Here is a 25,103-nt window from a genome sequence, read left to right on the forward strand (position 1 = left end):
GCCCCACACGACACGGCGGCCCCGCCCCACACGACATGACGGCCCCGCCCCACACGACATGGCGGCCCCGCCCCACACGACACGGCGGCCCCGCCCCACACGACATGGCGGTGCGGCCTCACACGACACGGCGGTCCCGCCCCACACGACATGGCGGCCCCGCCCCACACGACATGGCGGCCGCGCCGCTCCATGGTCCCGGCCCAGAACATTCCGGGCAGGGGGCGGAGCCTATGGCTGGGCGGGGCCCGTCCCGCGCGTGCGCCCCACGCCCCGTTCCCCCCCCCCGCGCAGGCGCAGCGGCGGCGGGCGGGGCGAGGCGCGCGGTTGGGCGGCCGCGTCCGGGCGGGGCCCCGCCCCTCGCCCCCTTTGTCCGCGGTTGGGCGCCATTTTGCGCGGCGGGCGAGTGCGGGCGCTGATTGGGCTTCGGGGCGCCGCGGCGGAGCCAATCAGCGCGGGGCGCGGACCGGGCAGCGCGGCACGGTGAGCGCGAGCGGCCAATATGGAGCCCCCGCGCGCCGGGATTGGCGGGGCCGCGGCCACTCAGGGGCTGAGGGGGGAACCGGGGCCGGGCCGCGCTGGGGCCGCGGGGCCGCGGCCACTCAGGGGCTGAGGGGGGAACCGGGGCCGGGCCGCGCTGGGGCCGCGGGGCCGCGGCCACTCAGGGGCTGAGGGGGGAACCGGGGCCGGGCCGCGCTGGGGCCGCGGGGCCGCGGCCACTCAGGGGCTGAGGGGGGAACCGGGGCCGGGCCGCGCTGGGGCCGCGGGGCCGCGAGCAGCGGGGCCGGGTGCTCCGCGGCTGGGCGGGGGGGGGGTCGCGGGGCCGAGCGCCGCAGCGGGGCCCGGCCTCTTCCCGCAGCGCCCCGCCCTCCCCGGGAGCCTCCCCGCTGGTAGAGGAGCCCGGGCTGCCCCGTCCGGTCCCGGTGTGCGCGGTGCGGCTCCCTAGATGTGGCCGGGCACGCGGTGCCCCGGCCCTGGGAGCGGCCAGGGGTTCGAGCACACCGAGAGACCCCCGGGCCGGGGCTTCCCGCGCTGGCACAACAGCCCCGGCTGGTCGCTGGCTTGCACCGGGAGTCGGGAGCTGAGCCTGGGCTCCGCGTGTGGTGCTCAGCCCGCCCCCGCGTTAAATCCCGCTCTGGGTGTGGGCGTGCGGCTCCGCCGCCTCCCCGGAGCGCCGGGATGCCGCGGAGCGGAGCGGGCTCTGCCCGTTCGGGAGCTCTGGGACACGGGTCGAGTGATGCCGTGGAGCTCTCTCGGGCTGTTCGCGGCACTGGTTTGCTCTTGGTGTGGGTTGGGTTGCTGAGGAAGCTGTTCCTGGTGCAGCTATATTTGTATAAATATAAGTTATGTGTATTAGGTACGTGTATGTTTAAATATTTGTGTATGTTTTTGGAGCTGTCCTGTGCAGGGCCAGGAGTTTGATGATGCTAGTAAGTCCCATACAACGCAGGACATATATATTTATATTTATATAAATACTTACACAAATATTTATATTTATATTTTAGTTATATTTATATTTTAGTTATATTTATATTTTATAAATATAAATATAAATATATGTGAGTGTATATGATATCTATATAAATATCTGCTGCTGGGACTGGAACACTCCCTGGTTCCCAGAGCATTCCCGGTGAGGAGGAGCTGCCCATGAGCTCACTGAGGGAGGAGCTGTCATCCTCTGCCATTGATTGATCCCTGATCTTTAATATTTAACTTGGCTCCTCTGTGTTTAACGAAGGGGATGAGATAATCCCTTGGACGGTGAGGATCCAGCACTGGCAGAACTTTGGGCAGCTGCTGCAGCGTGTTGGGATTACAGAGCTGTTAATCTTTTACTTAAAAATTTTAATTTAAGGCAAAAATTAAGTACCCAGTGTGACATTGAAATGAGAACCTGACAGCAGCATTTTCAGAAAGAGTATTTGCCTTCTTTTATTCTGGCTGTGAAAAAGTCTCAGGAAATGGGCAAAGGATGGAACTCAAACAGCAGCAGTAACCACAGCAACGGGTACAGAGAGTCTGTGACTTAATCCTGTCAGCATTCCTTGAAAAAATGAGGGAGCCAGAGGTTTTGTTGCTTTAGACTTGGAAAATTAAAGTTCCAGGCTGTGTTTTCGTTCAGCAGTGCAGCAGGAACTTGTTCAGTCGTGGCATAAATCAAACACCTCACTAAAGCAGGAATTCTGCTGTTGTCGGGCCAGTGAGGAGAGAAGCAGTGGCAGGGAAAAGTTGTTTTTATTTCAGCACAGTGGTGTTGATGTGTCCAGGGAAAGGGCCGAGGAATGAGGGGCAGTGAGAGGATGGAGGTGCTGGGAAATCTGCTGGTGCTTCCCAAAATACATGAAGGCTGTATTTGAGTATAGAAATACTTCTTTAGAGAAGAAGTTCCTCCCTGTGAGGATGGGGAGGCCCTGGGTTAGGAGCTGTGGCTGCCCCTGGAAGTGTCCAAGGCCAGGTTGGAGCAGCCTGGGGTGGTGGAAGGTGTCTCTGCCCACAGCAGGGGGTGGCACTGGGTGATCCTTAATGTCCCTTCCCACCCAAACCATTCCATGAGAGTAGGAGGAGAGGGAAGAAAAACGAGGAGAGAAGCCTTCACAGCTCTGCTGAATTCTTGAAGCGCAGTTCAATTGCACACCTAAAGGCTGCATCTCCTGAGGTTTTCCAGCAGTGACACTCCCCTGTGTGGGCACCTGGCTGGAGCCCAGGATGTGCAGACTCACAGGACTGGTGTGAGTCTGAAACTGGGCCAGAATTGGGGTGGTTTTGCTGCTCACTCAGCTTGGATGGGCCTGAAGTGTTTATTACCGAGATGGAGCAGCTCTGGGAGAGCCCTGCCCTGGGGCAGCTCCTGCTTTGCTTGGCTTTGCTTGGCTTGGCAGCTGCTGGGGGGCAGTGGGGATGGCCAGGCCTGGGGACAGCAGGTCCCCTGATTTTTTTGCTTGTCTTGCAGGGGCTGAGGCACCATGGAGCAGTACACGGCCAACAGCAGCAGCTCCACGGAGCAGATCGTGGTGCAGGCGGGGCAGATCCAGCAGCAGGTACGGAATGGGGGAATGCACCCCTCAGAGGGGCACAGTTGGGAAAAACCCCAAAGATTTCCTGTAATTCCAAGGAAATGAGGGTTCTGAGCTCTTCCCTGAGGAGAGGTGGTGCCAGAGCCTGAGCTTGGACAGTGGAATCTTCTCAGCTGAGGCTGAAAGGGCACCTGGGGACAAGATTGGCCTCTGTAGCACTGAGAGATCCAATTTCTTATTTACCTGTGAACAGCACAGGGAAACCCAGGAGCCATGTGGATCCAAACAGTAATACATCCCAGCGTGGAAAGAAATTGGGTTCAGCAGCACAATCCTGATCCTCCTGGGTACCTGTTCACCTGACTTCTGTCACCTGGGCACTGATGGCACCTGCCTGGAAGTCAGAGTAAACGTGATTTTTAGAATACACGTACTGTATTTTAATCATGAAATTAAATTTATAAAGTTTTATATAAATATAAAACTTTATATAAAATTAAAATGAAAATGCAGGTGTACATGTTACCAAATTTCAGTGCAGCAGGGAGTTTGCAAAATGGTAGTGACATGGGGAAAGTAAAATATAAAGACATGTAAAAATGTATTAACACATCTCTAAAAACTGAGGAAACAGAATATTAACAGAAACAATCAGTTGTCCACAAGAAAAATTCCCCCAAAGTTGAAATAGGTTTTGTTCAAGCCCACAGAGCTTTCCTCCAGTTTTGTCAAATGAACATTTGTAGAAATTCTTTGTTTCAGAACAACAGGTGGAGCAAAACACACACACAGAACAGGAATTCAACCAACCGTGTAGCTTTGGATGAACTCATCCATCCCACAAAGAAGTTCATGTTTCAATGTACAAAATACCAGGGCTGAGTTTAGAGGGCTTACTGATTCTGGCTGTTCAGCTTCCCATATCCAGATTTGGGGATGTGTTTTCTGCTGCTGCTGAATTTTTGATGCACTTTCTGCTCTAGTTTGAGGGGGTTTGGTGGTTTGCCATGCAAAGGGCTGAGCCACTGGATGATGTTTTCAAAGGGATCTGCTTTGCTTTGGCCTCAGGAGGGACCAAATCCTTCCACGGGGTTTAGCTGGAGTTGACTTTTTCAGCCAGAACAAGATTGCACTTGAGATTAAAACATTTTATATTAAGGATTATCCGAAATACCTGTTTGCAGCAGATAACCAAAGATGTAGTTGGTTTATTGACATTTTCTAGGTGAAAAGGAGATAAAACCAACTCTTGGCTTTCATTTTCAGCACAATTTCTTAAAGCCTGTGTCAGATGAGAAACATTTTGCTAAAATAAGTTGTTTTACCAGGCTGTTGCAGCACTTGGGGGGGGAGCTGTCCTTCATCTCCCCATGCTAGCACAGTTACTGGAAGTATTTTGGGACTCTTAGCAAAGAGGCTAAAGATAGAAAAGGCTTTTAGCTCTGACTGCTCCTGCAGACTGTCCCTCAGGGTCACTGGTGGGCAGACACCGACACAGGGGTGGCAGAGATGAGCTCAGACTGTGCTGCAGGAAGGGCTTGGTTGGGGCAAACCAGTGTGCCCAAAATCTGGAACCCTTCACAGTGCCAAACCTGGGCAGTGAGCAGACTAAAACCCTGAAACTGAGCTGGAAATTCTCCAAAATGTCTTATCCCGTTCCCTGGGAGTTGGAATATTGAAGCCTGAAGCTTCAAAACTAAAACCCTGAAACTGAGCTGGAAATCCACCAAAATGTCTTGTCCTGTTCCCTGGGAGTTGGAATATTGAAGCCTGAAACTTCAAAACTAAAGCCCTGAAACTGAGCTGGAAATCCTCCAAAATGTCTTGTCCTGTTCCTTGGGAGTTGGAATATTGAAGCCTGGCAGTGCCACGTGCAGTTCCAGGGAGCTCCATCCTTAGGTTTGCTAAAATTCCCGTTCCTCGTGTTCCTGGAGCAGTGTGTATGAACCCCACGCCCTGTCCCAGCAGTGTGTTGTGCATTTCCATGTTTCAAGCTCTCCCTGTTCATGTTCCCAGCAGCAGGGAGGTGTCACAGCTGTCCAGCTGCAGACTGAGGCCCAGGTGGCATCGGCCTCAGGCCAGCAAGTCCAGACCCTCCAGGTAGTGGTGACCTCTCTGATTGTGTTTCTGAGCACTGCATGACCCTCCCCAGCACCACATATCTAATGCTGTGTTTTCCCAGGGTTTCCAGGAGGAGCAGGGGGATGTGGAGCAGGAATCTCTGCTGGCTGCTGCCTCTAGGGTTTGCCATGGCATTGGAGCTGTTCCCAGCTGCATGCCAGGAATTGTGGTCTAGTGCGACTTTAAAGTTATAAACACCAAAAAGAGGAAGTAGCAGTTGAGATAAACCCCAAAGATTTCCTGTAATCCCAAGGAAATGAGGGTTCTGAGCTCTTCCTTGAGGAGGGCTGTGCCTTCACTGCATGAGGCAGACAGAGGTGGTGCCAGAGCCTGAGCTTGGACAGTGGAACCTTCTCAGCTGAGGCTGAAAGAGCACCTAGGGACAAGATTGGCCTCTGTGGCACTGAGAGATCCAATTTTCTTATTTAGCAGAGGGAAACCTAGGAGCCATGTGGATCCAAACAGCAATACATCCCAGCGTGGAAAGAAATTGGGTTCAGTGTGAAGTATTTCCTGTCTTGCAGCCTCCACTTCCTTAACTCGCCCAGGCTTTCCAGGAGCCCTTTGTAGAGCAGTTGAGAGACCCTGGGCAGCCGTGGCAGTTTTGCACTCAGTATTGTGGTTTTGTTTGGTTTGTAGTTCTTCAGAGCAGGGTGGTTCCAAGGGGCTGGAGAATTAACACAGCATTTTTTATGTTCAGAGTTCAAATCTCAGATGCTGCCTGACTTGGATTGCTGGGCTCACTGGGGCCTCTGGTTGTTGTTATGTTCTCCCCACCATTTTTTTTTTTCTATTTTGCATTGCTGTGATTCATTAACAAAAATCCTGGAATGTCTTGTTTTCCTTTCTGCTTCTTGGATATTGTACTGCTGCCTGTGCTTCTCTGTGCTGACCTGAGCATGCTCCTCCCTGTGTGACCCAGCCCAGGAGCTGAGGGCTTTGGATGGGACATGGACAAGCTGAGGGACAGAGTGGGGACCTGGAAACTCAAATTCCCAGGGCAGGATTTGGCTCCTCACCCCCTGGGGTGTGAAACCCAGGAACTGGGTGACTTTACCACATTGTGATGTCCTTGTTCCTAAACAAATGGGATTTTGTGATCCCCGAGTTTGTGAGACTCATTTTGCATTTAGGCTGTGGAGGTTTTTTCAAGATGTGTCTTGGGAGTCTGGGGACTTGGCAGATGAGGGGGTTCAAACAGAGAGGTTTTCCCCTTGTTTTTCTTTTCATGGGCCTTTTTCCCAGTGACCAGAGAAATACCAGGTCCAAGAGTCCAGAGATTCTCAGGCCAAAGTTACCTCAGAATCCCAGACTGGTTTGAGTGGGAAGGGACCTTAAAGCTCACCCAGTTCCAGCCCCAACACCTTCCCCTATCCCAGTGTGCTCCAAGCCCTGTCCAGCATGGCCTTGGACACTTCCAGGGATCCAGGGGCAGCCACAGCTTCTCTGAACAGCCTGTGCCAGGGCTTCCCACCCTCGCACTTTATATTTATATTTTACATTTATATATCCAGTCTAAGCCTTTTTGGGCCCAGAAGTGGCTGCTGCTCATACACTTTTTTTCCTCCCCAAACTCCATTTTGTGTTGCTTCAGTTACAATTTCCCTCGATAACCATGGAGAGTCTCTCTCAGCACACCCCATGCTCCATGTCAGTTTGGAAATGGGAATGCCGTAGGCATGAAATTGGAGAGAGCTGAAGCCACCTCAGAACCTCCCTGTCAGAGCAGAGTTCTCTCAATAGGAACCTCAGCTGAAAATCAGTAATTACGAGGTGAATAATGAAGTGTTTTATCCCACTTTGCTCTTGGGCTGTGCATGAAGGTAGTTCTTGTGGCTGGCAAATGTGGTTTTCATGCTTTATAACACTAGACTGCAGGAGAAGCAGATAACTCACTAAATCCATAGCACATGCTGGAACCCAGAGCTGCTTTGAAGCAGCTCAGTGCCTGTTCCCCACTTCCTCTGCCCCCACATGGACACGGGTGAGCTCTGGGGCTGCTCTGGCGGGGTTTTCATTGTTGCCTTGTTGTTGCAGGTGCAGGGGCAGCCGCTGATGGTGCAGGTGAGCGGGGGGCAGCTCATCACCTCCACGGGCCAGCCCATCATGGTGCAGGCCGTGCCCGGGGGCCAGGGCCAGACCATCATGCAGGTGCCCGTGTCCGGCACGCAGGGGCTGCAGCAGGTGAGACACCCCAGGGGCACTGCACAGCCTGGGCACGCTGCCACTGCCACACAGGGCTCTGCTCAGCACCCCAAAACCAGGCTCAGGTGCTGCTTGGTGGCTCTGGCACGGTGGGGATGAGTGGAAGTCCTTTATGAATGGAGTTTTTATGTTTTCTGGCCTGGTGCAAACCTTGTAGATCAGTGCCGAAACACAGCTGGGTTGGTTTGGGGCTTTTCATCGTGGAATGATTTGGGTTGGATGAGATCTTAAAGCTCATCCAGTTGCACCCCCCTGCCATAGGCAGGGATACCTTCCCACAGAGCAGGATTTTTGTTTGTTGGGATATTTTATGTGGCCCTTGCAATGTAGTTGGGGATCTGGTGCCTGTTCAATTTATGGTTCAGAAGGAAGATTAAAAAAAAATATTTAAGAAAGCTTCTCGCAAGTAACTTGTGCTTGAACCCCTCTAATATGTGATGGCTGAAGGGGGATTTAAACATCCTTGTTGCACTGAAGGCAATAGTGAAGGAGGTGTAGAAAATGGATTTTTTTGGAAGTAATTACCTGTTTAAAAGACAGTTGGTAAATTTAAGGAGGTGGTCGAAGTGTTCCTGAAAAGGGAAGGGAAGAACTATAAGCATGGCATAATGAAAGTGTCCTGATGATTTAGGATGGGATTTAAGAACTCAGCACAGTCCAGGAAGGCAAATGATGTCTTGGTGTTTTGAGAGGTTCATTTAATATTTCCTTTGTTGAAAACAGCTGTAATTTGTATGAGGTTCTTCTAAGTCTGGTTGGTGGAGGAAAATCCACAACTGTGTTTTTAAACACAAACTTCAAACCATATTCCAGCTCTTCTTTTTTAATCTAAGAATGTTCCACAGTGGTGGAAAGACTCTGCAAAGCTGAGGACAACTTTATATATCCCAGAAGTACTTCTGAGTGCTGGATAATTAACACCCCACAGATGTCTTAAATCTTAGTCTTCCTCTTCCACCTGACTATTTGTTCCCAGTGGATGTGAATAATTGATTTCTCCTGAGTGATTTATTGTGTAAGCAGTGCAGAACTGCTGGAGCACGGTGACACAGCACGCTGCTCCCTCTGCCCTGTGTGGCTGTGTCCCAGGGAGCAATCCATTAAAACTCCTCATTCTCAACTGGAAAAAGAGAAGACTCCCTGCTTCCTTTTTCTGTGCAACAGTAAATCACCCTCAGAGATGACTTGGTCATGCTGAGGCCGAGGAGGGAGAAATCAGAGGCATAGTTAATGTTCCTTTCTGACTCTTTCTTCCACAGATTCAGTTGGTCCAGCCAGGTCAGATTCAGATTCAAGGTGGGCAGGCTGTGCAGGTACAGGGGCAGCAGGGCCAGACCCAGCAGATCATTATACAGCAGCCCCAGACTGCAGTTACTGCTGGCCAGACACAGGTAACTGCACCAGCATGAAAGGCTTTTCTGCAGAGGAACAGGAAGAGAAACTTGACAAATGGCTTAAGATGTGGTTACGTAAAAAAAAAAAAAAAAAAAGGAATTATTAATATTGAGGTGAACTTGAGAATAAGTGTCATGTTTTTGTAGTGTTTCAAACATGACTCTGGGGCAGAAAAATTAGATTGCATGTTTTTCTCCATCGTGTTTCTGTATTTTATTGGTTCGTGGTTGTTTTTGTCTCTTTGTTGAATTTTGAAAACATGAAGCATTGCTAATTCCATACTTGGGCCATTGTGTGCAGTAGTCCAGTCACACCTGGGGTTTCTGCTGATGCTTTTGGTTAGGGCTAAAATTAAATTTTGGAGCAGAACAGTTCTTCTTTCACATCTTCATAGAGAGACAGGAAACCTAGAATTTGGGGTTTTTTTTTTCATTATTGAACTGTTGAAAAATGCATCTTACATGTGCTTCAGGTGTTTGATCTCCAGGTATTTGCTCTGTGCTCCAGCCTATTTCTTACTGCTGCTAATGAGGCAGCAGAAATAGACACCTGGAACACCTCAAGCACCATGTGTTCATTCAGGAATTGTAAACACTGGGAAAAAAAGAGGCAATTTGTAACATTTTTGTGCTCTTTGTTCTGTTCAGACCCAGCAGCAGATAGCAGTGCAAGGCCAGCAGGTTGCCCAGGCTGCTGAGGGCCAGACCATCGTGTACCAGCCTGTGAATGCTGATGGCACCATCCTGCAGCAAGGTAGGAGGGCTGGGAGGAGCCAGGGCACCTCTTTGAGAGGCTTTTTATTTATTGAGGTGTTTGTGTGCTCTGCAGGAATTCACTGCATGGTTCTTTCCCCAGAAACAGAAAATCTCCTTGTCTCTGGCAAGGGCTGGTAGAATAAAACCCCTTAAATTTGCTTTTCCATCTCAAGAGTACGTGGTTACTCACAGTGAGGTTACAAATGCAAAAACCAGGAATTCTGATGGAATTTAATCCCTCACTTCAACACTTTCCTGACTCTCTGCATGTTTTGGAAGGATGAATGAGTAAAACACAGAAGTGGGACTAATGCTGTTCCCTTCTTTTTGTGTGCGTGTTTTTGTTTCTTTTTTTCTGTCTCTCTTTTTTTTCCTTCTTCTTTTTTTTTTTTTTTTTCTTTTCTTTCCTTTTGTGTTCTACTTCCTTAAAGTTACAGTCCCTGTTACAGGCATGATCACCATTCCTGCAGCCAGCCTGGCTGGAGCCCAGATTGTCCAAACAGGAGCCAACACCAACACCACCAGCAGTGGCCAGGGGACGGTCACAGTGACACTGCCAGTGGCTGGGAACGTGGTCAATTCAGGGGGAATGGTCATGGTAGGTGTGAAATCCCCACTGCTGCCTCTGGAGGCTGAGCTTTGAGGTGTTTGTACTCAAACCTAGCAGGATTTTCACAAGGGTAGGGATAGGATAGTGGGGATGGCTTTAAGTCGAAGGAGGGCAGGGTTGGGTGGGATATTGGGAAGGAATTTCTCCCTGGAGGGTGGGGAGGCCCTGGCACAGGGACCCCAGAGAAGCTGTGTCTTCTCCATCCCAGGCTGGAGCACCCTGGGATAGTGGAAGGTGTCCCTGCCCATGGCAGAAGGTTGGAATTGGGTGATCCTTTAGATCCCTTCCACCCCAAACCATCCTGTGATTCCCTGCTTCTCTGATAAACTCCTGTCTGAGATTGAGATGCCGTGGTCAGTCCTCTCTGTCAGTTCCATTAGTTTAAACAATACAAACTTTCAGCTTCAAAGGCCTGGATCCTGCTGTGATCTTTGCTCTGGGCTTTCTCTCTCCCACAGCAGCTCAGAAGTGTAGAAACTGAAATCCAGACTGAGCTGTGAGCTGATGAGCAAAGGTTTAAATAGATTGAGTCAATTCTGGTTTTCTTGACGGTCCCTTAGGATTTGTTTCCATCATTTGTAGAGGGTTTTCCTGCCAATTCCTGTTTCTCTGTGGTGTGATCCTCTTGAATGTTGCTGGTCCCCACTAGATGTCAGCAGCTCTGCAGTATTGGCTTAGAGGTGCCCTGAAATGAAATAATTGAAATAAGAGGTAACCCCAAAGAAAGGGTTAAACAGCCATGTCCTGTTTGTTTAATTGTCCAAGAAGCAGCAACACAGTCAAGGAATTGTATTGAAATGTTACTTTTATCAGGAAAACAGGACTTTTATCAGGAAAGCAGGACTGATAAGGAATTGATTTGTTTAGATTGGTTTTGCAATTTGAGGACAGCTTCATTGCTCCTTTTCATTTAAGCAGCTGCATTACCTGAGCAAAACCCACTTTCTCTTTCAATGTTGGGGTTTTTAATGACGTTTTTTTGCTCAGTTTTTGTGCTGAGCTGCAAGGACTAAACCACCCTGTCTGTACAGATGGTGCCTGGAGCTGGCTCAGTCCCAGCCATCCAGAGGATCCCTTTGCCTGGAGCAGAGATGCTGGAAGAGGAGCCCCTCTACGTCAATGCCAAGCAGTACCACCGCATCCTGAAGAGGAGGCAGGCACGGGCCAAGCTGGAAGCAGAGGGAAAAATCCCCAAAGAGAGAAGGGTGAGAATAAAACTCAGATCTAACACAAGGTTGCTCTGTGACAAAGGCACAGAATCCCACCTGGGCTGGAAAAAGAGGATTAGAATCTTGGTGTTCCTCAACAATGTTTTTGTTGTTGGTGATGAGCTACATCAGAGTAAATCTTTTAAGTCCCTCGAGGATAATTCTGCTTATTCTGGGTGTTTTTGGGAGTGTCTGGATCTGTGTGTGAGCATGCACTGACTGTCAGAACAGTGTTTGTGTGACAGGGTATGGATGGGGACTGGGAATTTCCTCTGGGGAAGCAGTGACTGGGAGTCTGTGGGGCAGAGGATGGATGGATGCAGATGGGGACTGGGAATTTCCCTTGGAGAGGCAGTGACTGGGAATCTATGGGGCAGGGGATGGATGGGGACTGGGAATTTCCTCTGGGAATGCGGTGGCTGCTCCCTCACCTGCTCCTTCCCTCACTGCAGAAATACCTGCACGAGTCCCGACACCGGCACGCCATGGCCAGGAAACGGGGAGAGGGTGGCCGCTTCTTCTCCCCCAAGGAAAAGGACAGCCCTCACATGCAGGTGAGTGGGGTTTGGGGCAAATCCCCTTCAACCCTTCAGGACACACACCAGAGGTGTCTGTGCTGCTCTGTTTGGGTTTTTGGGCTTGGCTGCTGACCCTTGTCCCTCCCTGCCTCTGAATTTTTCATCTGCTCCCCTTGGCCCTCCCTGCCTTTAGATTTATTCCAAGCATTGGGAATAAAACCTCCTGTCACTGCGTGTGGAGAGCAGGGGATGATTGCCCTGAGCAATTAAATGATAATAATGTGGATAGAAGTGTGTTCACTTTGTAGTTCTTAGGATAAATGCACACAAACATTCTGTGTTTGTAAAGCAGCCTTTCTGGTTGGGTTCTGTGATGTTCTTTCAGGACATGAATTAAAGGTAGAGACTCCTTATCTTTCCATCGGATGCAGAATTAAAAATGGGAATACCTGAGTCCTAGCTGCATCTTGATTTGCATAAAAGGTGCAAGGCATTTTTCAAAGGAAGGGACATAATAGATTGGAATGAACAGGTTCTCTGGTTGCTCAGTGCTTTAGAACAGTCCTTTGCCTTTAGGGAGTGTTTCTTATATTGAACTAAGATCATTCCTAAATATCGGTCCAGTCCTAAATCTTCCTAAATACCAGAAACAGCAAATTCCTGGGAGGTATTAGGTTTTTTGTGTCTCTGGCCTGTAAAACCCAGGAAAAAGAGGACAGTTTTGGAGATGAAGGGAAGTGCAGGAGTGTGTCTTCCTGATGGCTGTGTGTGGTTCTCTCTGCTTCATGGAAAAATGTGGAATTTCCACCCTTTTGTGTCTGCAGGATCCAACTCAAAGCAATGAAGAAGCAATGACACAGATGATCAGGGTCTCCTAACCCCTGCTTCCAGGGAAAAACACCTGAAGGGAATTCCCGTCCCTCCTGCCAGCCTGTCCTGCCTGCCCAGAGTGTCCAGTGAATCCTGGAGTGGGACAATCTCCATGTCACAGCCTGTCCTTTTCCACAGAGCAAGCACCAGGTGTTGAGGACGTGCTTGAGGTTTCAACTCTACAAACAGAACCTTTCAGACTTCCTTGGTGCCCTCTCCTGATCCAGCACAGGGAATTCGGAGTCTGAGCGTTCGTCTCTTTGGTTTTCCTTCATTTTCCCACCTCAATCCCTGTGGCTGGTGCAGCTCAGCCCTGTCCAGGGACAGATTCCAGCTCCTCCAGCCAGCACTGAGTGGGTTTCAGTGCTGGCAAACCCACAGGGCTGGGTTTGCCCAGCAGAGATTTGTTATTCCATCCACTCCTCACCCCTTTGGACTTGGTTTTCCCTGAGCTGGGCCCTGCTGTTGCACCTCCGACCCTGGCAGAAACTGAAGGGGATTCTTTTCAATTCCACCTTGTAAATGTGTAAAGAAGCTCTTCTCTGGGAAAGGTTCAGCCATCCAATCAATGCTAGAAATAGTCAAGATTACTGCAGGACTTGATGTGTTGTGTCTCTGTTGCAAGTGGGGTGGGAGAGGGAGATGTGGGGGGGATTGGGTCGGTAAATCAGTCTCTGGGTGGGTTTGGATGTTCATTGCCAGTACTTGTTGCTTTGGAAGAAAACTGGATGTGAGTATAGAAAGGACTGAAACTTTTCAGTGAGTCTCTTCCAAAGGATTTTTTTTTTTTTAATATTCTTTCTCACCTGCCAGTGAAGTCCATGGTTCCTCCAAGAGATGTGGAACCCTCAGTGTCACAGTGGTGGCACTTGGCCATGGCTGGGATGGAGTTTCTGATGCCTAAATCATTTCTACAATTCCAGAGTGAGGGATGATTCAGGACAGCAGCAGCTGGGGCAGCTCAGCCTGAGGTACCTGAAGGACTCAGCTGATACTGATGAACCTTCCATGCTTTTCATAAATTAAGCTCTTAAAAACAAAAAAGTGGCACTTAGTGAAGGAGCAATACTTACATTATTAAAAAAAAAAAGGATTTTTTAATGACCTACAGCTGGCTTTGGGCTGAGCATCTCCACAGAACAGTTTTAATTTAGATTCTAAGCTTGCTCTATCATAATTTGAATTTTGGTGATGGGAGCAGTAGTTAAAAGCATTTAACAGGTGATTTCTCACCATTGCACTCCTGTCCCCTCTCACCTTGATGAGCTACACAGCTGCTCTGGGCATCATCTGCCTGCTGGAGTCCCAGAATTTCCACGTTTTGTGTCCTGTAGTTCAAACTGGATCACAGCAGTGAAGTTTGGGGTTGGGAATGTTGCTAGGTGAATGTGAACCTGGCCAGGTGAAGCTGAAGAGTGAGGAGTTTTTGAGGAAATGCTGCCAAGGATGGGTGAGACTGGGTTAAATCCAGTGAATGCTGATTTCAAGTGACAAGGAAATGCAGCTTGGAAATTACATTTCCTTCCTCCCATCTTTTCCCATTTACTGGAAGCTTATGGCTAAAGACAAATCAGATGAAGAAGAGTGGGAGGAAACAAAAGAACTGAGCCTGGAAAATTCTGTTTCCTTTGGATGAAAGAAAAATACTAAAGCTGAGCGTATCAGAGGGACAGGAGGGAGGAGAAATGTTGGGTCCTTGTTGTGAGCAGGCAATCCTGGAGGAAGGGGGAGCCTGTTCAGGTGTAAGGATGCCCTGTGCAGGCAGTGGAAGGACAAGGAGGAACTGCAGAGGGGTTTGGAATTGGCAGCTGGATCTCTAAATGCAGCTCAGCTCCTTGGTGTGAATCCTGGCTCTGTGTCCCTCCCCACACTGGAGCTGGGAAGGGCACTCGGGGACACCTGCAGCTGCAGGAGGAGCTGGCCTGGCTCCTGGCAGGCAAAGAAATCTTTCTTTCAATTTTTGTCCCAGGTTACATGAGTAATCTGACACTCTGCTCACAACTCTTAATTAGGATTTATTTCTAATAATTTCAAGGGCATTTTTAACATCGTCAGGGCCTCTGGTTGCTTCTGCCTTAAATCCTTGTCCAGTTCCAGCACTGGTTTTCCCCAGCTGGCACCTGAAGTTCACACAGCATTTCCTGGGCTCTCCCCATTCCAGGAACGTGCAGTTCTCCTTAAGGGATTTTAGTTGAATTTGCAACGTTACTGTAAATATTTTTTTTGGCGCATCTGTACATTTTGTTGGTGGAATATTTGCGTGCTGGAGTGAGAGCCTCTCCATGATGTTTTTTGCTCTTCAGTTGATGATAAATCTGTCCTGAAACACCTTTTTGAGAGCTGGAAGTTCGAGAAGCAAGATTATTGCTCTGACATAGATTTTGTTTCATTTTTTTTTTAACGAGTAATTACTTTTATTAAAGAATTTGTAAACTTTTTCCCAGTATCCCTACATATCTAGGTTCTCTAATCTGCTCTTGTAGGTTATGTGTGAAGAAATATGGATTTGTGTTCTAGGAAGTCTTATTGTTAATATTTTAAATAGTGATGTGAAAGCCTGAGTGCTCCTATCATTTTTTTATTTGTTTTGTGTTCTGTGTATCACTGCTGAAAGTTGTGTTTATTTGGTGAGGTTGGAGCCAGCAGTCAGCACCACGGTACCAAAAATATCTGCTTTCTTTTCCAGGCAAATCTGTTAAAATTGGGGATGTGTCCAGTTCAAACCTCCCTAGTAATTATATTGGAATAATTTGTAGATTGGCTACACTTGAGCAAAAATTTCACTTTTGGAGTGAGTTAAGAGTGGGTGAGGATGAAAGAAGAGGTTTGGGAAGAAATGTGCTTGATTGACCCAGAGCAGTGAAGCATCAAACCCATCAAAACCCAGATTTATAGGAGTGTAAAGATCAGGATTTGGAAAAAAAAAATGGTCCTCAAGTGATGCTAAATGGCTTTAAGGCCCTGCATGTTAAAAAGAGGGGGGAAAATAAACTTTTCTTTGTGAAGGGGCGTGGGAGGGTCCTGAGCTTAACGTAATGTCAGGCAAAGTTTGTACATAGTTCAAAGTTTTTAATTTTTTTTATATGATGCATTTTTTCAGGTGTATTTTGGTCTTTAATAGATGCAATTGTAAGTACTGTGTACACTCTCCAGCTAATAAAATTTATAAACTGACAAGCTTTTGCTCTGTGTTGGGAATTTTGTGGTGGGGTGTGGGGAGGGCAGGGGGGGGCTTTGGGGTGACCAGGCAGCCCAGCCCTGACCTGGGATGGCCAGACAGTCCTGTCCTGACCGAGGGATGGCCAGACAGTCCTGTCCTGACCCAGGGATGGCCAAACAGCCCTGTCCTGACCTTGTGCCCTGACCTGGGATGGCCGGACAGTCCTGTCCTGACCCAGGGATGGCCAAACAGTCCTGTCCTGACCCTGTGCCCTGACCTGGGATGGCCGGACAGTCCTGTCCTGACCTTGTGCCCTGACCTGGGATGGCCGGACAGTCCTGTCCTGACCTGGGATGGCCGGACAGTCCTGTCCTGACCCTGTGCCCTGACCTGGGATGGCCAGACAGTCCTGTCCTGACCGAGGGATGGCCGGACATCCCTGTCCTGACCCAGGATGGCCGGGCACCTCGTGCCCTCACCTGGGGTGGCTGGACAGTTCCTGTCCTGATCCAAAAGTGGCTGGATTGCCCCTGCCCTGATCTGGGGATGGCTGGACATCCCTGCCCTGACCCTCTGTCCTGACCTGGGGATGGCTGGACATCCCTGCCCTGACCCTCTGTCCTGACCTGGGGATGGCTGGACATCCCTGCCCTGACCCTCTGTCCTGACCTGGGGATGGCTGGACATCCCTGCCCTGACCCTCTGTCCTGACCTGGGGATGGCTGGACATCCCTGCCCTGACCCTCTGTCCTGACCTGGGGATGGCTGGACATCCCTGCCCTGACCCTCTGTCCTGATCTGGGGATGGCTGGACATCCCTGCCCTGACCCTCTGTCCTGACCTGGGGATGGCTGGACATCCCTGCCCTGACCCTCTGTCCTGACCTGGGGATGGCTGGACATCCCTGCCCTGACCCTCTGTCCTGACCTGGGGATGGCTGGACAGCCCTGCCCTGACCCTCTGTCCTGACCTGGGGATGGCTGGACAGCCCTGCCCTGCCCTAGTGTGGCCAAACAAAACCCTTGCACCGCCATACCCCAAAAGAGGCCAAACAGGCCCTGCGCTCACCCCCTGCTCTCACCCAGCGTGGCCGGACGGCTCCTGCCCCGTTCCAGGGTGGCCGGACGGCCCCTGCCCCGTTCCAGGGTGGCCGGACGGCCCCTGCCCCATTCCAGGGTGGTCGGACGGCTCCTGCCCTCCCGCCATGCTCTGTGGGGCCAGCACGGCCATTTGGACACCCCTCAGCCCATCCACCATGTCGCTGCCCATGGGTGCTGCTCCTGCGGCCTCAGGGCCGGGCTGTGGGTGCTGAGGGGACTGAGGGGCACCGGGCTGTCCCCTCAGAGCTGCTCCTGGTGTGGGGGTTCTCTGGGAGCGGGACCCTCCGTCCCGGCCTGCGGTTCTGTCCAAGGGATGGGGCGGTGCCTCAAGATGGCGGCGTGAGGGGAGAGGGCTCTGGCCTGGGCCTGAGGGGGCCCACAGAGCTGGGAATGGGAGAGAAAAAAGAAAAGAAAAGAAAAGAAAAGAAAAGAAAAGAAAAGAAAAGAAAAGAAAAGAAAAGAAAAGAAAAGAAAAGAAAAGAAAAGAAAAGAAAAGAAAAGAAAAGAAAAGAAAAGAAGGAGGGAGGAAGGAAGGAAGAAGGAAGGAAGAAGGAAGGGAGGGAGGGAGGGAGGGAGGGAGGGAGGGAGGGAAGGAAGGAAGGAAGGAAGGAAGGAAGGAAGGAAGGAAGGAAGGAAGGAAGGAAGGAAGGAAGGAAGGAAGGAAGGAAGGAAGGAAGGAAGGAAGGAAGGAAGGAAGGAAGGAAGGAAGGAAGGAAGGAAGGAAGGAAGGAAGGAAGGAAGGAAGGAAGGAAGGAAGGAAGGAAGGAAGGAAGGAAGGAAGGAAGGAAGGAAGGAAGGAAGGAAGGAAGGAAGGAAGGAAGGAAGGAAGGAAGGAAAGGAAGGAAGGAAAGGAAGGAAAGGAAGGAAAGGAAGGAAAGGAAGGAAGGAAGCTGTGAGCACAGCACTCATGGAGATGCTCCATGAGCTCCTGCAGGATTCATTGTGTTCTGTAGTTATCCCTGAAGTCACCTGGAAGCTGCGCTGCAGCACCAGGAGTGTCCATGGAAGTGGTGATGGAATCTGTACCTGTAGCACTCCATCCTCATGTGACAAACTGCCCTTCTTTCCAAGATTTAATTCCTTTATATTCCAGGTTACCTCCCAGGAGCATGGTTCCTCCTCATCCCCAGCTCCCAGGGATCCTGTTATTATCTTTTTTAGCCCAAACACGGCTGAATGAAGACAGCTTATTTCTGTGTTTCGGCACAAAAATAATTTTCCTCTTAGGATGGTGGGGTGAGCTTTGAAAGCTTTAAGAGACAGCAAATTTTCCAGTCTCCTGTAATCCCTCTGGGCATGCTGCTCTTCCCAGGATTGGAGCTACATACTCACTGCAATATCAGAAATACTTAATGGTACAAACTCCACACCAACATTTCACCATCTCAAAACCCCCAGAGCACAAAGCTGGCAGTCATGAATTCTTTCCAGAATTGGTCAATACAGTGATGATCACAAAAAAAAACCCTAATTAAAAAAAAAAAAAAAAAAAAAAAAAAAAAAAGAAGGAAATGACAGTATGTAAGATCAGAGAGTGGGAAGCTGGGACAGGAAATGAGGAGAACGATCATGCAAGCCTGTTTAGGAGGTCAGAAACCAGATTCTTTAGCTATTATGTAATTTTCTAGCTTTTTTTGCAGACAATTTGCAGTAGAACAATAAAATCATCTCAGATATAATGGTTAAAAAAATTGTATTGTGTAGCCACATCAAAGCAGTCAACAGAATTTACTTTTCTCTCTCACCCTCACCTTCAGAACTGCATCATTACTCACAGAGCAGAGTTTATCCAATCCACGGATGTATTCCCTGCCTTTCCACCTTCCTTCCCTCCCCTGCCACCCAGAATCCAGGCTGGAGTCCTCCTGCAATCTTGATATCCAAAAATTAAACCCATTTTTGTGTCCTGTTCAGCATCCTCAGTCTGTAGCTCATGGAATTAAGAGGAAAATCCCAGTCAGCTGAATTTGGGGATTTATCCATAATCCCTGAGGGATGTTCGCTCATATCACCACAATAACAGGATTCTGTGGCTGGATCAACAGGGGTGTAATTTGTAATAAAGTCAAGCTAGATTTATCCTGGAGGACAGGTGTGTGTTTATAAACAACAAACAGGGAAATACAGAATTATTTCTTTGTAAAACAAATCAATACGTTGGAGTGTAAATTCCACCCCAGGAGCTCAAGCTGATGACAGTTTATACTATAAAGTAGACAAATATTTTCCAAGAACCCCCTTGTTTATTAGAACATGTCAAATGCATTGCTTGTCTCTCTGAAGCCCAGGAAAAATCTCACAGCTTTAAAATAAAGCAGATTTTTTACCACTTTGCTGAATCTTACCAGATTGGGCAGTAATTAATAGTTTTTTGGTGAATATTTAAGTCCAGAGGAAGCAGCTCGCTTGGCCTGGCTGTGGTGCTGTATCAGCTGCTGCCAGACACGAGCAGTTTCCTGTATTTGGGTTTATAGCTCCCTGCTATTTAAAAATAATTTGGAAAAGCAAATGCACCACAGCTTTCCGCTGGGTTTGCCCACCAAGGTGCTGTGCCGTTAAAAAAGTGCAGTTATTTTCCAGGGAAATGTGCACCCAGGTCTTTCTTTTCCCTCACCCCATCACCACCCTCAGCAGCTGGCTACAAACCGAGCTGGGTGGTTTTAAGTGGTTTTGGCTTCTGAATATCAGCCTTGGTTCATCTACAGCTGCAAATATTTCCTCCTTGTCTCATGAAACAGGGGAAGAGCAGAGGGGATGTGTGGTAAAAGGGAACGTGAGCTTTAATGAGATTTTGATCAGAGTTACCTTGAATTTGGGACAGCAATTTGCACCAAACACAGGGTTGGCGTTTCCTGTTGGCTCTCACAGGATGGGAGCACTGAGGGACGGGGAGTTCCTTTTTTTGTTTTTTTGCAAACAGCCCCAAAAGTTCTGATGAGCCTCGAGTTGTGATTCATCGGGGGGGCGGGGTGGGAGACAGGAAAAAATAACCCCCATGGAGTGTCCAGCACAGGAACAGAGCCAACGTCAGCACAGAGGAACAGGGGAAGGGAAGGACAGAACCAGCCACAGAAGTATTTCTGCCCCAAACCCATTTGGTTTTGATTAATACAATCCTACCAAATGACATTCATTGTTTTTGATGGTAATCAGAAAGTTATTGATTAATTTCTTTTTATTTCCTTGGAGATATTTTTATTTCAGACGGCAAATTCCTCTCTGTGGATGCAGACATACAGCAAGTCACTGTCTACACCAGGAGAGAACAACAAACAGAGATTTTCTTCCCCAAAAGTTGCTGATTTAAGACTGAGACCCTCACAGTGGTGGGAAGGAAAGGCTTCAGAAGGACAAAGGTTGCCAGATGTCCCCCCATAAATTTCAATTTCTGGACAAAACACAGAAATACTCTAAAAATGAGAACCAAAAAGTGGAATTAAAATAAGCAAATTTCAGTCATTGCTTCTGTGGGCAATGAAAGGTTGGGCTCTGAGCTGCTGTTCCTGCACAGAGCTGGCTCTGGATGTTCCAGCCTGTCCTGCTGGCTCTGAGTGGTCCTGGATGTTCTAAACACTCCAGGATGTTCCAAGCATCACCTCTGCTCTGGGACACGACTGTGGCCTGGTGTCCAGCAGGAATCCACACCAAGCCAGAGAATCAGATGGATTTTATTTAGTTTTGCAGGGGAAAAGTAATGTGAGTGCCCATGGGTTTGGAGCCTGGGAGAGCTGAGTGCAGCTCAGTGGGGAGGGATGAACAACCACCACGTGGGGGAGAAAACACGGGGAGAACAACAGAGAGACAGTTCCTGTGTTCACAAAGTCCCTTCAGAGAGGAGAAGCTGGCTCGAAGATGCAAGGAGACCACATCCCTTTCCTGGTGTGTCCTGCAGTTCCTTTCCACAGGGATTTTCTCCAAGCATCCCCACTGTCCAATGCAGCTTTTGGGAGCTGCTCTTCCTCACCTTGGAAAGACAGAATCTGTCACCTGAGGTGACAGGAGGTTGATGGGTGTCAGTTCAGACCGTGATGGAATGGTCCTGGGAATGAAGTCTGGAATAACTGCGTGGGGCTGAGGTACCAAGGGGAAGAGGTGATGAAGAAGATGGGGACGTTCCCTCTCCAGAGTGACAGGCTCTTCCAGACCTGTGGTTAGTAGTGATCCTTTTCTTATGGCAGATGGCAAACCCTTGATTTGCCTTTCCCATGGATTCCCTTTGGCTTGGCTCATGTAGAGCTCTCCCAGGAGAGGCCAATTCTATCATGTCCAAGGTCAGCAGGGAGCGGGAGCACCTGCTGCTCACCCAAGCCTGGGTTCTGCCCCCTCTCCCTCTTCTTCCTGCTGTGGGCAACAGCACAGACCAGCACAGCCACCATGAACTTGGCCACCAGGAATCCAGCCAGGATGTAGAAAACAGTGAAATCCACATCAGGAGGGGACCTGTGTGGAATCAGAAACACAACCATGAAGGGGATGATCCAACCTTGAAAAAGATCTCTTGTCGTGCTGCCTTAGTCCTAGGAAGATTAGAGATCTCAGCACGAGGAGTTTTGGGCTCACCTGGAGATGCTCTGCACAGCTCTGGGCTCCTCTGGCACATGGGTCACCGGGTCAGCTGCTGATGGAAACACAACAGTTTAGTCTGCAGGTGTTTCTGGGTGATGTTCAGCTGGGCAGGTAACCCAGGTGAGACGGGGCACTGGGGCCAATAAGGAAGTGACGTGTCAGATACCCTCTAACAGTGAGCAGCTGCAAATCAGGAATAAAAAGAGGCAGTGAAACACAGAACCTCCTTAGAGTGAGACAAAAGTAGATGTTGACTCAAGTGGGCCCTGGGCAGCTGCAGATACCCATGAAATTCCAGTCGGAACCAGTGAAATTCTAATATGAGCCCATGAAGTTCCAGTAGGGACACGTGAAATTCCAGTAGGAACCCTCCAAACTCGGAGCCCCAGGACGTACCTGCCAGCACTTCCACCTGCACCTTCCTCAGGCTCTTGGTTTCGCCCAGGAAATCCGTTCTGCACTGGTACAGCCCTGCGTCCTCCTTGCGGAGGTGCCTCATGGTGACGGTCAGGAGCCCAACGCGGGCGTTGTCCCTGATGGAGGTGGCGCCTCTCCTGCTCCTGGGGAAGGGCAGCCACACAGGCGGGGCGCTCACCACGTGCTGGCACCGGCTCTGGTCCAGCTGCCTGCACCAGCTCTTCTCCCGCCACCACTGCCGCGGGTCGTAGGAGCAGTTGACAGAAATGGTGTCCCCCTCCATGGCGGCCACCACGGTGACATTCTCTGCAGCACAGGATGCTACGAGGGACAGAAGGACAGAGGGACAGAGGGACAGAGGGAGGGGTGAGCCAAGGCTCTTCGAGGTCTATCCCTCGTTGTGGGGATGCTGAACGACATTTTCATCCTCTAGTGATGTCACCCGTAGGGCTGTCACCTATAGGGATGTCACCTGTAGGACTGTCACCCATAGGCATGTCACCTATGGGGCTGTCACCTATGGGGCTGTCACCTATGGGCTGTCACCTGTAGGGCTGTCACCTGTAGGCTGTCACCTGTGGGGTTATCACCTGTAGGAGTGTCACTTGTAGGGTTGTCACCTGAAGGACTGTCGCTTATGAGGCTGTCACCCACAGGGCTATCACCTGTAGAGGACTGTCATCTGTAGGGCTGTCACCCTCAGGGTTGTCACCTGTAGGGTGTCACCTGTCCACTTTCCCCATGAGCAACCCACTGTACTCAGATTTGGCTCAGATATTCTGGAATTTGTCCCCGTGACACCTCCAAACCAGTGCCCTGCTCATTGGTTCCTTCTGAATCCAACTCTCAGTTTTCAAATCCAGTTTAACGTTCTTTTCCACCCTATCTTTTAATATCTTACTAATTTTAACCATGTTGACAACTGGTCTTTGTCTGCTTGGCTTTTTTAATTTTATTGTCTTGGTTCCTTATTTCTAATTTCCATTCCTCTTTGTGACAGGCAGAGAGGACAGTCTGAGCTATTAATACTTCCAGAAAGAAGTGCAGTGTGGTATTTGTGGAAATCTCTATTTCTAGTGAAAAAAAGTCACAGACAAATGCTTCTGTGAGACCACACGTAATGATAAAACAGAAGTAAATTTAAAAATAGGCTCTTGTGAGGACTTTGTGCTGGCTGAGCTTTTTAATAACACTTCTTACAATAATTTCAGCAATTCTAAGTGAATTGTAAACTGAAAAATATGAAGTTCTTCCAACTTGACTTGAAGAAGACCTAAAATGGATCTGTACTCTGCAATCCAACACCTACAGGGCTATATCCTCTTGTGTTGCTCCCCTTGGTTGTTCCAGTCAGGGTTTACCTCATGGAATATCCAGTCCAGTCCTGTTCAATCCCTCCAAAACTCTTAAACTGCTTCCCCTATTTCCCCTTCTTTCCTCCAGCTCTGCCCCTTCAGTCCTGGAATTCCCACAGCACTGCAAAACATCTCTCAAACAGAATCATTGAAAGATTCCCTGATGTCCCTCTGGAAAGTGTTGTGTCATTCTCTTTTCAATTTTGCTGACAGGTCATAAACTACTGGTGCTTCTCCTCTCCTCCTGGGTACCACTGGTCAAAGCACAGTGATCTTTTCCCAAACTCATCCCAATTTTTGGGACAGGTTCCTGTGCTCCCACAGCCGGAGTCTGTTGCTTTTCCCAGCACTGCTGTGAGGATCTGGGATCCCCAAAGTGCTGCAGAGAGCCCCAGCTGGGCCCTGTACCTCATTTCAGATGGACATTCCGTTCCGAGTTGGAAACCCCAGGTGTCTGGGGTTTCAGAGCTGTGCCCTTCACTGGGTTTTATTTCCCTCCCCCTGAGCCCCACCTGTGATCATTTGCATCGATGTAAACCCCACTTGCTAATGCAAACAACCCAGGATTTTGCAATTTCACATTGCACACAGGACTTCTCTCATCAGTGGTTCCTGTTCTGACTCAAAAGGATCCCTGTGAGGAAATCTGGGAGCACTGGGATCACCCTTTGATGGGTGGTCCTTTGCTAAATAAAGGGAAAACTCTGAGGATGGAGCCTTTAGACAAAGACAAAGCTTTGCCCCAATCCTTCCCCCTCTACCTGACCCCAAAGCCACGTGTGGTTCTTACCTGACAGGAAGACCAAGGTGAGGTACAGGAGCTTCTCCATGGGGCTGAGCAGAGAAGGAATGGGAGAGGAGCTGGAGAGGAGCAACGCTGGCTCTGCCCATGGGCAGCTCCTCTCCCCCTCCTTGCTGTGCCGGAAGGAAGGAGCACAGGAACTTGGCATCTTTTTCATCCTGCACATTGAGCAATTCTCCAGGGACGGGCATTGCTCTCGTGGGCTCAAAATTCAGGCATCAGCATTGCCCGGTCCCAGCCACAGCTCAGGCAGCCTGGAAGGGAGCAGCACGTGGTGGCCTGAAGCCACAGGCTGGGTGTCTGCTCCCACTGGAGCAGGATTTCATGGAATCATGGAATGGTTTGGGTTGGAGGGACCTTAAAGCTCATCCAGCTCCATCCCTGCCATGGCAGGGACATCTTTCACTGTCCCAGGCTGCTCCAAGCCCTGTCCAGCCTGGCCTTGGACACTTCCTGGGATCCAAAGGCAGCCACAGCTTCTCTGGGCACCTCGTGCCAGGGCCTGCCCACCCTCCCAAGGAAGAATTCCTTCCCAATATCCCTGTGGTAGTGGGAAGCCATCCCCTTGTGCTGGCACTCCAAGCACGATGGTGATAAATCATGATAAATGATTTACAGGAGCTGTGCATGGGGGGAGTTTCTGGAAAGCTGAAAGGGAGGCTCTCCTGGTAGCTCTGGCAGCATCCTGAGGGTGAAGGAGGACAAGGACATCATCCCCTGGGTTTTCAGGAGAAGGAAGAGCCTGTGCATGGAGCATCCTCATCTGAAATCCAACCACACACAGCAGGGCAGGGGCACTGCTCTGGGAGATGCTGTGGGTGTGTTAAACAAGCCCAGCACCCACCTGTGTTCTCTACCTGGCACAACGGGCACAAGATCTCTGCTGGGGCTACTGATTCTGAGCCAGCCAATGCCACAGTGCTGGAGGGGCTCAGGAATGCAGCCACGGACCCCCCAGAATATCAGCAGACTGATGGGGGTGGGCTGCTGGTTTTTAATTT

General features: G+C 49.8%; 2 protein-coding genes across 15 annotated transcripts; one reads left to right on the forward strand and one right to left on the reverse strand.

Moving 5' to 3' along the window:
• The first annotated feature begins 324 nt into the window (after positions 1-324).
• Positions 325-15,879, forward strand: NFYA (nuclear transcription factor Y subunit alpha). 14 transcript variants are annotated; one of them, XM_068173276.1, is made up of 10 exons: positions 325-483; positions 2,957-3,044; positions 5,037-5,123; positions 7,179-7,325; positions 8,606-8,737; positions 9,389-9,494; positions 9,946-10,094; positions 11,138-11,311; positions 11,767-11,868; positions 12,657-15,879. In XM_068173276.1, exons 2-10 carry the CDS (start codon positions 2,970-2,972, stop codon positions 12,708-12,710), a joined length of 1,026 nt encoding a protein of 341 aa, XP_068029377.1. In that variant the 5' UTR covers positions 325-483; positions 2,957-2,969; the 3' UTR covers positions 12,711-15,879. The 14 variants fall into 14 exon arrangements, with proteins under 14 accessions (XP_068029377.1, XP_068029370.1, XP_068029374.1 ...); XM_068173269.1 differs by having other exon boundaries at positions 326-483; positions 9,928-10,094; XM_068173273.1 differs by having other exon boundaries at positions 326-483; positions 5,037-5,120; positions 9,928-10,094.
• A 4,733-nt stretch (positions 15,880-20,612) lies between these two features.
• NCR2 (natural cytotoxicity triggering receptor 2) lies at positions 20,613-24,429 on the reverse strand. Its single transcript, XM_068173284.1, is given in 5 exon segments — positions 20,613-21,402; positions 21,523-21,580; positions 21,925-22,266; positions 24,091-24,200; positions 24,202-24,429. Coding segments are annotated over 5 exon segments (816 nt in total). The 5' UTR covers positions 24,294-24,429; the 3' UTR covers positions 20,613-21,188.
• Positions 24,430-25,103: the final 674 nt, after the last annotated feature.

This window comes from Anomalospiza imberbis, chromosome 26, assembly GCF_031753505.1.
Source record: "Anomalospiza imberbis isolate Cuckoo-Finch-1a 21T00152 chromosome 26, ASM3175350v1, whole genome shotgun sequence".
NCBI classification, from domain to species: domain Eukaryota; kingdom Metazoa; phylum Chordata; class Aves; order Passeriformes; family Viduidae; genus Anomalospiza; species Anomalospiza imberbis.

Bases quoted from the DNA above. Each gene is read 5' to 3' on its own strand.
- NFYA (XM_068173269.1), top strand. From the start codon at position 2,970: ATGGAGCAGTACACGGCCAACAGCAGCAGCTCCACGGAGCAGATCGTG. The intron at 5,124-7,178 runs GTGGTGACCTCT...TTGTTGTTGCAG, and splicing joins AAGTCCAGACCCTCCAGGTA to GTGCAGGGGCAGCCGCTGAT. The intron at 10,095-11,137 runs GTAGGTGTGAAA...CTGTCTGTACAG, and splicing joins ATTCAGGGGGAATGGTCATG to ATGGTGCCTGGAGCTGGCTC.